This window comes from Tachypleus tridentatus, chromosome 1, assembly GCF_004210375.1.
Source record: "Tachypleus tridentatus isolate NWPU-2018 chromosome 1, ASM421037v1, whole genome shotgun sequence".
Lineage (NCBI taxonomy): Eukaryota > Metazoa > Arthropoda > Merostomata > Xiphosura > Limulidae > Tachypleus > Tachypleus tridentatus.
The window spans coordinates 94,310,695-94,323,988 of NC_134825.1; the positions used below are offsets into that span (position 1 = coordinate 94,310,695).

Genomic DNA, 13,294 nt, shown 5'->3' on the forward strand with positions numbered 1-13,294 from the left:
TTAGTCCACTTATGTCAGATAAGGTCAAGTGGACACTTAACCTGACTACAAACAAAAGTTTAGTGGAAATAGGTAATTCTTGTGTGCATATAAGAAATACAAAAACAACTTATTTTATTCCTCTGGACATTCATTAATTGAAGTCCTTAAAATGGATTTCAGTGAAGCACAGAAGATTTCCACAAATCCATCACACTGAGGAAGATAGGCAGAATATAAGCACCTGTTCTTTACCACAGCTGTATCTTAAGTACATAAATAATCAGTTAAAATAGTAAGGGGACGCTTAGCTTTATGATCAGCACATCTGATATAGTTTCTGTTTTAAGAATATCACTAAAGGGAAGTTGGTTGTGAACTATAGAAACCAAATTAAATGGTTTCACATCACACAATACTATACTTATCTTTTAATTAGTATGAAAGAAGATCACTAATGACCTTTTCTCCACATGAACACCCATTTTCGTTAGAAAGCTAAAATATTTTTTATTTTCTACTATAACCTGAAATTAAAATGTTATTTTTTAAACTGTTACAATTAAAGTCTAATATTCTGGAGCAAAAGGAGCAATAAAACAATATGCTTAGGCTATGAATGAAATGTAACTAAAATTAATTATTTCTGTAATTAAAATGTTAAATGGTGTCAAGGAAGTCAAAATTACTGAATTATTCTTCCTGAACTCCTGAAAGAGAACAACGGAAGCTCAGACCATTCCTCATATTTTGTTTACTCTGAAAATTAATATTACATAACTTAAAAAAAACAACTAATCTGATTGATTATTCACACTCTTATCATTGTTTTTATTGCTGATTTTTGTTTATTCAATAATATTTTTAAATACGAAACCCTTTAGTGGTATTTCTAAATTAGAACCAATTTAATGGTGCTGATGAGTGATAAGTTCTTCAGTAGTGTCTCTTGCTAAGGACCTATTAAATAGTCATCCTACAGAAAATTTTATAAATGGTATTTCCAAATGAGAACCTCTTAAATGAATTATCTAGGTTCTCCTTTCAAAAGCACTCAGGTTATAGGGTTTTATTCATTTCTATCAAGACATCTTGGATCTACATGTTTTTCTTAAATTATCAATATATATAAACCAAAACTTCATCAGTTATGTTTCTAAATAGCTTTTTTTTTTCTTATCTCTAAATGACATGTCATTGATGTGACACAATGGTTAACGTGTTAAATCTTAATTCTTTGGGTACATTATAAGAGCAATAGTTAAATCTGTTATTCAATTAGAGTGGTACTCAAGTTGGCAGTGGGTGTTTTTGAGTAGCTCCCTTTCCTTTAGTTTATCACTTCAAAATTTGGTATGGTTAGTCCTGATAGCTCATGAATAACCTCAGCCGAAATTCAACAACCTATCAAGCTTAAAACCATGCATAGGTATGAAAATGCATGTGCATTTTTCAAACTAATGTTCAGCAACAATAAAGAAAAAGTTATTATATGTATTTAAATATCTTAATCCATAATCATAGAATATAGTGTGCTTGTCTTCTTAGATTGCAATATGCTATGGGCCAGGGAAGAGGGAGGATAATAGATATAGGTGAGCAGCTTTGTTTACTAATTAAGAATAATGTTTCTTCTTGAAGGTTTGTTTTGTTTGGAATTTTACACAAAGCTACAAGAGGGCAAATGAGCTAGCCGTCCCTAAATTAGCAGTAAGACCAGAGGGAAGGCAGCTAGTCATCACCACCCACCACCAACTCTAGGGCTACTCTTTTACCAACAAATATTGTGGATTGACTGTCACATATAATGCCCACATGGCTGAAAGGTTGAGCATGTTTGATGCGACAGGAATTTGAACCTGCGACCTTAACTACCTGGCCATGCCGGGCCTCTTCTGGAAGGAAATGAAACTTTATTAATAGCTATTATATTATGTATCAAACCACATATTGCAAGAAAACAAAATATCTATACTAAATTGTTCATAAACAACATTTGATAAAAGGGTTCTTAAATTGCAGACCCCTGCTAGTACAGCAGTAAGTCTACGAATTTACAACCCTAAAATCAGGATTTCGATTTCCCTTGGTGGCCTCAGCAGATTGCCCGATGTGGTTTTGGTATATGAAAACACACACTTCTAAATTTCGAGCAGAAGCTTGTTCAAGTCCTACGAAACACCTAGGATAGGTCATTTTAACAATGAATGTGTGCTGACAAACTTGTTCACTCCATTGACACAGGCTGGCTTAGAAGATCTGTTTAAAAAATAATACAAAAGTGTTTCCCAGGGATATGTCTAAGAACTCACGACGCTAAAAACTGGGTTTCGATACCCGTGGTGGACAGAGCACAGTAGCCCATTGTGTAGTTTTGTGCTTAATTATAAACAAACAAATAATGCAAAAGTAATAGTCTTACACTTGGTATGCTGCCTCGTAAGGCTTGGCATGGCCAGGTGGGTTAAGGCGTTCGACTTGTAATCTGAGAGTCGCGGGTTCGAATCCCCGTCGCACCAAACATGCTTGCGCTTTCAGCCATGGGGGCTTTATAATGTGACGGTCAATCCAACTATTCGTTGGTAAAAGAGTAGCCCAAGAGTTGGCGATGGGTGGTGAAGACTAGCTGCCTTCCCTGCTAAATTACGGACGGCTAGCGCAGATAGCCCTCGTCTAGCTTTGCGCGAAATTCAAAAACAAACAAAGCTATCTCGTAATGCTATATTGCTATTGGAATACAAACTTTAAACTTATTTAATATTTTATTATATATGCTAAAGATTTAGTATAGTATGAAGACGAACTACTCCACAATAAATTAATATACTGCCAAATACTTTCAATACACGCAGTGGCGGCGCCAAGGGGGGGCTTGAGCCCCCCAAATAAGCCAAGCCCTCCTCAGCCTCCCCAATATTGTTACCTACATATATTCATAAAATATGGAAAACACGATCGTCGTTGTTGCTTAACAATTAACATCAAAGAGACATAGATCTGTACAACTCAACATCTTCATTAAGACAGAAATATGTGTCATGCGTCCCATATCAATGTACTGAATGCACTGAAACTCATGCGCTGTATTGCCGCTCCCTGTGTAATGCCATTCTATCTTGAGCTTTGACGAAGATTAGACAACCACGTTAATTTGAAGTTACAACAGAGAGGCACATTGTTTTGAAGTAATATTGACTATAAACACATAATGAAAGATAGTTAGCCTGATAGTGACCTTACTTTTCCTCAGAGTGGATAATTCACATGGGATAATTCCATGTAAACTATGTCTTTATGTTATATTTCTTTTGATTTGTAGCTTTACCCTTAATGGTATATTAAATGTTCAATCCAAGCTAATCTTGATTTTCTTTATTATTATATATTACCTTGGGTGGAATTTAGGTGAGCTTCCTCTTTTACATATACGCATATTTTCATAAACAGATTATTTCTAATTTGTAATAATGAATTATTAATCAGAGTATGAGTTTCCAATGAAAACTGCATTGAAAACGCAGTTCAAAATAGCACACCTTTCTGAAATGTACCTTGGTATTTACATTATTATAATTTACCATCTATACTTCATATTGATGGCATTTTGGGAAGCCCCTCAACAGTTTACCTCACCCACCCCCCCAACGAAAATATTCTGGCGCTGCCACTGAATACACGCGAATTAATTTATCGTGGTAGAATACGTAAATGAAGAACTAATAAGTAGTGATGAAATTCTTATTTAAATAATTGTACTTACCTTTGCCAGTGTGGTATTCTCGATATCATTTATTTTCTTTCCAGCAATCGGACTGAATCCGCAAGATAACAATGTTCAACAGACACTATATTGCAACGTTAAAACTCATTCTATTGGGTTTGACTGAATTTTTAGTAATGAAACAAACTGGAGATAATGTAAAACACTGTGAAAAAATATATTTATTCAATATAAAACACATTAAAACAAACGAGGTTTTAGATGTCTGTAGAATTAAAGAAGAAGAATCTATTAATAAAATGAGTTTGTATCTCTTACAGGCTGAAAAACATTACATTATAAACACGGCTCCAAACATCACTACCTCCGTCACTGTTGATCGTTCCAGTCGAAAAAATAAGAGAGGAAATATTGTTACGATTTTATCTGACCCGCCAATGGAAAAGGTCGTTGTTTACATTTGCTTCAGTTATGTGTTCTAAATTCAGCAATCTTTACCACGAATAAACGCAGGTAATACATGTAGGGGGTTTATCATGAATACTAGGTAACCATGACAAAAGAAACACTTTTTTTAAAAATCAATAATCTACTTTAAGACTATATACATCTGTATTCGTGAAATTTTACATATGTTTCAGGTAATGTTAAAGAGTTCCCTTTATTTAATTAAATGAGGTAGAAAATACCTAGTATCACTGAATAATACATTAAGATCTGTGTATGGAGTATCAAGGTCTTTAATAGCATTGCTTCAGCATTCAAACTATTTAACTTAGATTTCTAAGCAAAATAAAAATGGAAAATTCGTTATCAGCTTAAAAAAGTACTAAACTTGGAATTATGTCACTGGTCATGAGTTTTATAAAGTTCTAAAAGAAGTTTATCGCCGCTTATTAAACGATTTTGACTTCATAATAGAACACATATACAGAGTCGTAAAGGTTTAAATATTTGCAAGATTTTGCACACATCTTTATCCTATTTTCTATTTGGCCTACGTATTTTATTTTATTTTTGCCTTAGGATATTTACAAGAGTGGTGCAAAGAACATTGCTTTGTAGTAACTGATACTCAGTATGTGGACTAGTAGGCTGGTCTGAAATAAAATCAATAATAACTAACGAAATTACAGATTTTAGCAGTATTATTGATTGAATAACCATATATTATACCAATACAGAGGCGTCGGAATAGAGGGTGTTGTAACATTCCCATATATAGATATTTGAGTTATATAGCACCTGCAAATTATAGTATTAATTTTCTGGAGGGGGATGTCCCAACTCCCATAGGTTGAGCTTCCTTTGGCAGCACGAGAGATGCTTTTAACAACTTTTAATACTTTAAATTTGTCATGGTAAAATCTGCATTGTAGCTAACATACCACTTTTCAACTCCTCCCTACACTACTGCAAAAAGAATGTTTAAAATATCATTTATAAAAATTTACTAGTTATTTGAGAATAATCGTCAATTTCTTCGAATAACTTTTTTCTAGTTTGAAGCTTTTATTGCAAAGAAATTTCTTGAGTTTTTCTCAGTTAATGTAGATGTTCTCCAAGCACTTGTCATCAACAATTGACGAGAATTTAGAGAAATGATCAACGTAGAGAAAATGAATGTAACTTTACGCAATAGTAACGAGTTAATTAAGAACATAATAAATAAGCATTATATGTGTAAGTTATAATGCACTGCTTGTACTCCAGATTTTCCAATGTCCAAGGCTTTTAAGGAAAAGCTGTAATCAATGGTCGTATATTACATCTCCTCTCCGTACCCTCTGTATCTCAATGGGAAATTTGAGAGCTCATAACGCTAAATACTTAACTTCGTTTCTGTAAATTTACTAGTGACAAATATTTTTACAAGTGACAACGATCAACAATATAACTAGGGATTCTGTTCATCGATGTTTATATTTTTATTTAGATATCTTAAAATCGGTGTTCTTTTGAACTTTCGTTTTAAATACTGTAATGAGTATACTAATATAACTTATATTATCTGTTCCCTAATTTCTCTTACGCACATAATAACAGGTACAAAATAGTTATATTTTCGTTACCGCTTTGGAAAAACAACTAATACATGAAATAGAAAGGCCTGGCATGGCCTAGCGCGTTAAGGCGTGCGCTTCGTAATCTGAGGGTCGCGGGTTCGCGCCCGAGTCGCGACAAACATGCTCGCCCTCCCAGCCGTGGGGGCGTTATAATGTGACGGTCAATCCCACTATTCGTTGGTAAAAGAGTAGCCCAAGAGTTGGCGGTGGGTGGTGATGACTAGCTGCCTTCCCTCTAGTCTTACACTGCTAAATTAGGGACGGCTAGCACAGATAGTCCTCGAGTAGCTTTGTGCGAAATTCCAAAAAAACAAACAATGAAATAGAACAAACTTATCACTAACCAACAATTGTTTGTTTGATTTTTGAATTTCGCGCAAAGCTACTCGAGGGCTATCGGCGCTAGCCGTCCCTAATTTAGCAGTGTAAGACTAGAGGGAAGGCAGCTAGTCATCACCACCCACCCCCAACTCTTGGGCTACTCTTTTACCAACGAATAGCGCGATTGGCCGTAACATTATAACGCCCCCACGGCTGAAAGGGCGAGTATGTGTGGTGCGACCAGGATGCAAACCCGCGACCCTTGGATTAGGAGTCGAACGCTTTAACACGCTTGGCCATGCCGAGCCCTAACAGACAAGACTGTGAAAGTTGCTAAATCGCGTGAGTACAATGACTTGAGAAGTGGGTACGTTAATGTTTTATCGGTGTGTGTTGATTAAGACCGAATATAAAACGTCCTAAATAGAGAAATGAGGGAACAATGTATTTGAATAGGATAATCGATAGTAGTTATTTATATGTGTTTATATCAATATGCGTAAATCAAGAGTTTATTAACAGTTTAAATTAAAGTTCTTCCTTACCATAAATGCAGAGTTCTTGTACGACTAGCTCTGATGAAGCCCCAGTGGCGAAGCGTTCGCTGAAATATTTGTTTTGTTTAAATTTCACGCAAAGCTACACGAGAGTTATCTACGCTAGCAGTCCCTAATTTAACAGTGTAAGACGAGAAGGATGGCAGCTAGTCACCACCACCCACCGCCAACTCTTGGGTTACTCTTTTATCAATGAATAGTGGGTTTGGCCGTAACATTATAGCGCCTCCATGGCTGAAAGGGCGAGCAAGATTGGTGTGACGGGGATTCGAACCCGCGACCCTCCGAGACGAGCGCCCTAACCACCCGGCTATGCCGGGTCTGTATGTAATAGTTTGTTATCATCATCTGGATAGTAAATGTCGTTTTTTAAAATCTTATTTATAACAAACCTTATTCTTTATAAATGTTATCGAGATTACTGTTACTTGAGTATAACCAATATTTACCTAATCGAAGCCAGAGATTCTTCGTAAATTTTACTATAACATTATAAGGAAATGAAACTTAAGAAGAAAATCAAAATATAATTGTATTGCATATTACTCATACTAAAAGCAGACGCCACTTTTACTTCAGCCCAAGTGAAATATAATTACCGCGATGCGTATATTTCACATATAAATGCGTATGCTTGAACTACTCAATATTTGAGTACGTCAGAAAAACTCGTCGTTATGAATAACGATGGCGGCTCCTGTAGAAGGAACATTGCACGTGTTTTTAGACGTAAAAATTGGTGAAGAACCCGGTAATACATTGTAATCTGCTTGATGTTATATTTAGTTTTCAGTTATTAAATATTTCAGTTATAGTCTTAAAGTCAATTATTTGCAAATGAAATTTTGTTCAGCATAGACTAAGTGTGATGCACATACACAGTGTACCATTAGGTGTGGTTTGATGACTTGCATATCTTATTTTTTCGAATCGCTTCATAAAGATATCTTGATCCGTCTCGTCTTGACCATGAATCAGATTTTGTGTTAATTTGCGTCATAACAGTTACATGTGTTTCAACTGTTTGCTAAGTGTATAAAATTGCATTCATGCCTTTGTTTTGAGGATTGTTAAACAATGCCATCATTTAAGTTCAAGATTTTAAACAGTTTTATGAGGTAGTGCAGTTTAAAAAATCTACTTTAAACATTATTATTTTATTATCTAGAAATTCGTGAGTGTAAGGTGTAACGATTACTTAGTGTCGTAAGGTGTGGTACAACAGTTTAGCGTAAAATAAAGAAGCTGGTGCACATTTTGTATATATTTGTATATCTTATTCATAATCGTAAGAAGAAAAATGTTTTTGGATTTTTCCTGAATTCTGATTTTTTTCAGTAAATACATAAATTTCTTAATGCTCTCTTAATCTTTAAATACTTCTGTTTTATAAGTTTCATTTAGACTAAGGTAAATAACTTATTTGTTTAGAAAAAAACTACATTTTTTTTTTGTTTGGAAAAAGACTACCCTGCTTTGCACCTTTCAGATGACACCCAGTTTCTACACAAGATTGATTTCATTGAGATTTATTTCTCGTAATCAAAATAATATTGACTGTCATAAGATAACATAATTCTACAGACAGAAAGGGACCATTTGATCTTTCAGGTTTCAAGGCTACCCTTGTATGCTTACATCTTTGTGAAAAAGAATTTAAATGCATGCATAGTACTATAATATTTTGTTTTCAGAACAAAAATATTGATCCATCTTAAGATTTTGTAAAGTACTAGCATTTACTATTGCTGATTGCAACTCTTTCTATAGGTCAGTCACTCTACCAGAAAAATAAGCCTGTCTTAATAGGAGTTAAGCCAGACTTTCTACTTAATAAATTTTATTTTTTATGTTTGTTTGGTTATCTTCAGATCATAGCATAAGGAAATTGAATACTTTTATCCTATCAGCCATCTTCCCCCATGTAATCTTATAAAATTCAGTGAGATAACCTCTTACCCTTCTATTTTTCAAGAGCAAATATTTTAAAAGATTATAATTGGTAAGATAATCCTCCCATCCTAGAAATCATCATGGTACTCCTCCTCTGACCCATTTACAATAAAAAAAACTACCTAGGACATGAGAAATAAGTTTCAGTGATATGAAGCACAGTTTTGTGCCTTTATTGTGAAAAATTTGGAAATGATAGACTTCTTGTTTAAGAAGAACTTTGGTAGTTTTATTTAAAAACAAAAAAAGGATTTAGGGTTATGGTTGATAAAACTTTGGATAAGTATATGTGCTGGATAAGTATATGAAGTTGTGAGTAGAGTTTAAAGATGTTTTTTTTTCTCTTAGAGTAAAGAGAAAGAAGAAAGGTGATTTAACTTGGGTGCTTAGATATTCTTTTGTGAAGAAAGTCTTGAATTGTGGAAAGGAAAACTAAAAATTTATCTTTCAATACTGAAGAGAATAAGCTTTAATGGATCAGCTTCAGACTTGTCCTTTGCAAAATAGTCACTTTGTTTGTTATAAATATGTGAAAGGGTTTGCTAGGTGATTTGATGCATCTTGTTTATATTCTTTTAAATTTTTTTGTTATACAAATATATGGTTGTGAAGAGCTACATTTTGTTATAGATTTTATGCTTTGGTTGAAATTGATTGGCCAAATGGCTTTATGACATGATCTTTTATTTTTGTTATTTAGCATTCACTGATATAATTTATATACAGAAATGGATATGTACATTTGAACACTTGAGTAATAATTCATCTTGTGCCTTTTAATTTATATCAGTTTTGTGAAAAGTATATTTATATCAGCTTGCATATGCATATTTTTACATCAACTATAATAATTTAATCCTTAACTTCACACTGAGGCTTTAAATTATGAACATTGTAAAATAAGGCCATAGTACTTTTACCAATAGTTATTGCATTCTTACTTTTATATTTTGTCTTTAGTTTATTTTTTTAATTTTAATTTGTCACAGCTGGGCGTATTATCCTGGAATTGTTTAAAGACATTGCACCAAAAACTTGTGAAAACTTCAGAGCTCTCTGTACAGGAGAAAATGGCATTGGGAAAAAAGGAAAACCTCTCTACTATAAGGGTTGCAGATTTCATAGAGGTAAGGACCAAGTTTTTCATTTTCATACAGTCATATGTTTTGATAATTAATTCTTTTTGTTGAAGAAATATTCAGTAGTGCTGTAAATATGTTGAAAATAGCTTCTTAGTAAAAATTTTGAAGCCATTATTTAATAATGCCAGATACATTAGTATAACTTTAAAAAAGAATAGATAATTTATTTGAAATTCTGTTTCACACATTGTGATGCACTAGTACTCTTGGTTCAAGCAATTTCAAGAACATTATGTAACGCAAATTTTGTTTCTGGATAGTATGTGTTATTTCTTAATTGCTTATGTTGTAAAAGTACAGAAAATGGCCATTATTCCCTTTAAACTTTGCTTTTGTGACATGGATAATGAAATTAGAAATTAACCTATTTCCTATAAAAAAGTGGGCAAATTTGCACATTTTCATTTACATAAGGTCCGAATAAAACAACATATGAATCAAGATTTACATGTATTTATACTAAAGTTATACAAAAATGTCTTGAAGTGAGTAGTTTCTCAAGATTTGCGACTGTAATGTAAGTCGCTTTTATGTATCAGCCCACAAATATAATCTCCCATCATGTTTTTGTTATATGCTCCTTAGTAGTGGTGTTCAAAGCTCAGTATATCTTGGTGGAAGTGCTCGCCTTGCTTCTCTGAGTATGCGTCCATGTTCTCCTTGAATTTATCAAGATGAGTGTCAAGGATATGGACTTTCATGGACATACTGCAGCCCATTTTGCTGTCGTTCTTCACCAGAGCCTCAACCAGTTCCACATAACTTTTGGCCTTGTGATTGCCCAAGAAGCCCCAAACCACTGTGACAAAGCTACCCCAAGCTTTTTTTTTCCTTTCTACTGAGCTTCTTGGGGAACTCTGTGCACTCCAGAATCTTGTTTATTTGTGGTCCAACGAAGACACCAGCTTTAACCCTTTCATCGGACAGCTTAGGGAAGAAGTCTTGAAGGTACTTGAAGGCTGCAGACTCTTTATCAAGAGCTGTGCCAAATTGTTTCATAAGACCCAATTTTATATGCAATGGTGGGAAACAACACCTTCTGGAGCCCCACTAGTGGCTCACACTTGACATTGTGCCTTCCCATAGAGAACTCAGCCTGTTGTGGCCAGTGCTTCCTGTTGTAGTGCACTATGGTGTCCCTACTATCCCAAAGGCAAAGATATTGGGGAAACTTGGTGAATTCTCCTTGAAGACCCATCAAGAATGCCACCATTTTGAAGTCTCCAATAACCTTCCAGCCATGCGCATTGTACTTCAAGGCTTTTAGCAAGGTCTTGATGCTGTTGTATTTTTTTTTTGAGGTGCACTGAAAGATATTTAAATTTTAAAAGGTCTAAGATATGTATAATATAAAATCTTTGTATTCAAGCAAGCAAAAACTGTCCATCTTCTCTTCTAGAGTTTTTTGCAGTGTTCTCAGGTAAAAAGAGGTGCCCAGGGTTTGTCTTGATCTCCGACAGGCATGACAAAATATGCCTTGTAGGCTTCACACGTTTTAGCAGATGTTGTCACAGAGTACTTTTTTGCTCTTATCTTGATAAATTGGCCACATACGTAGCAGAATGCATCTGGAGAATGCTTGCATCTTCTTGATGCCATCTCTGATAAAATGAGAAAGGACTATGTATTCATTTAGGCAGCTATAACTAAAAAAAGATTGTTATTTAGAGAATGAAAGCTGGGTTACTTTTATTACTGGTATGCTTTTATTTGCATTAATAGGATTGATTGATGTTTAGAATTAAACACAGAGCTACACAATGGGCTGTCTGTGCTCTGCCCACCACAGGTATCAAAACCTGGTTTCTAGCTGTGCATGTCTGCAGACAGACTGCCATGACACTGGGGGGGCACATTAATAGGGACATAATGGGTAAATTAGTAAAGTTTATTGACGACATTAAACACTTAGGTATTTCTGTATTTAGAATGATAAGGTACTACAGAAGAACTTGTATCAGTTGATAAGTTGGACAAATATTTGACAAATGCTTTTAATCATAGTAAGTGCAAGATAATACGTTTCAGGGTTATCGTAACTTCAGTGTGTCTTATACACAAACCCATTTAATAACGTGACTGAAGAGAAGGATTTAGGATTAACGGTGAATAACTAACTCAAACGTGTCAACCAATTGAGACAATGCTGTGGATGTTAAAAGGAGTTTTACATGCTGATTATAAGTCAAAAGAGAATTCCTCTATATAAATCACCAGTTAGAAATACCATGTCTGGGCTTCTGCTAGAAAAAAAACTCTCTCAGCCACTGTGGCTAAACAAAGTAATTTTCTTTCAACCACAGTGACAGTTGTTTAGTCACAATTGTAGTTCGCCAAAATCTGTGTGGTGCATGACTTTTAATATGCATCAATTCCTTCCAGTAAAAAATAGTTGTAGTTGTGTGAAAATCTACAAGACATTAAGTTTTGTACTGGTTTTTTTATTCCACAGCAATCTTCCCTGCCAAAAACAACAACAAACAAACAAACAAACAAAATAACAAATTAAACATGATAAGAGGAAAATTAACAGATACATTTCTCAAAATAACCCAGAAACAAAAAAAAAAAAAGACTTGAAACTAGAATACAGTAACATGACTAGTAAGTAGATAAGTCCAATGGCAGCTCTTAAGGCAAATCATTTTCAACAGAAGATGTGGTAAATGTTGACACCTGAGGTTCCGAAGCACATTTCTTCAACAGGGAATGGTACCTACGTCTGTCTTTGTGAGTGACCCAGTATCTGAATGCAGAGTCAAAGTTAAAATGATCTAATGGTTTGGACTCCATGGATAAGTTCAGTAACATTTCTGTCTTGGCCACAGACAGACTGCTCCTGGCATATGTTTTGATGCTGTTGTACCTGCTAATTCCCTGCTCACAGTCAACAGATGTAACTGGAATTATTAATCCAATTGCTGCAAGCTGAGACAGATTTGGAAAAGTTTGACGGGTCTGGTGGATGTAGAAGCTCTTCATGTTTCTGTTTTTGTGAGCATCCTGTTCCATTACGTTTCTTAGTAGCAGCCATTCAGTGAATGCCTCATCCTCATCAGATACTGCTCTGCTGTGACGTGGGCTAAATATTGAAAAAAATGACATGATGTTAGTGTCTGGGAATGCTACTTGTAGTCTTGTGACCACCTCTTCAACAAATGACTCAGCAGCTGATCTGTATTTTTCACATTGTTTATCAATATCTTTGATGTCATGGCCTCTGTAAGAAGTGTAACCACTAGCACCAGGAGCTTGTGGGAGTTCTTTCAGTGCAGTGTGTGTGTAAGGACCAGGGATGTGTGCCAGCAATTGAATTGACAGAATTGACTTATCAATAATTGCTTTAGCCTGATCATCAGATAAATCAGCTCTCTGTAGAGATCTTGACAAAAGTCCAAGAATGCTAACAGCATCTGCCAAATAATGTTTCATCATGACAAAGCTATAACATGACATTTGCTGAACTAGACCATGTAGCAAGGCTCAGCCTGGAGTACCACATTCCATTGCTATGACCTGCAGGCAGCTTCCCACAGATGCAATACAGTTGACTTG

The 13,294-nt window shown here is 34.9% G+C and overlaps 1 protein-coding gene across 5 annotated transcripts in view; it reads left to right on the forward strand.

The window, feature by feature from the left end:
• The first annotated feature begins 6,941 nt into the window (after positions 1-6,941).
• The window catches only part of LOC143255790 (peptidyl-prolyl cis-trans isomerase D-like), a 39,354-nt gene continuing 33,001 nt past the window's right edge, over positions 6,942-13,294 (forward strand). Inside the window, exons 1-2 of one of the 5 annotated variants that reach the window (XM_076512026.1) lie at positions 6,942-6,999; positions 9,587-9,724. In XM_076512026.1, the coding sequence (XP_076368141.1) occupies positions 6,957-6,999; positions 9,587-9,724 (181 nt within the window). In that variant the 5' untranslated portion in view covers positions 6,942-6,956. Of the gene's footprint in view, positions 7,000-7,236; positions 7,396-7,426; positions 7,538-7,625; positions 7,763-8,945; positions 9,144-9,586; positions 9,725-13,294 lie in introns of those variants that run through there. The other 4 variants (XM_076512017.1, XM_076512036.1, XM_076512055.1 and 1 more) reach the window with 4 other exon arrangements.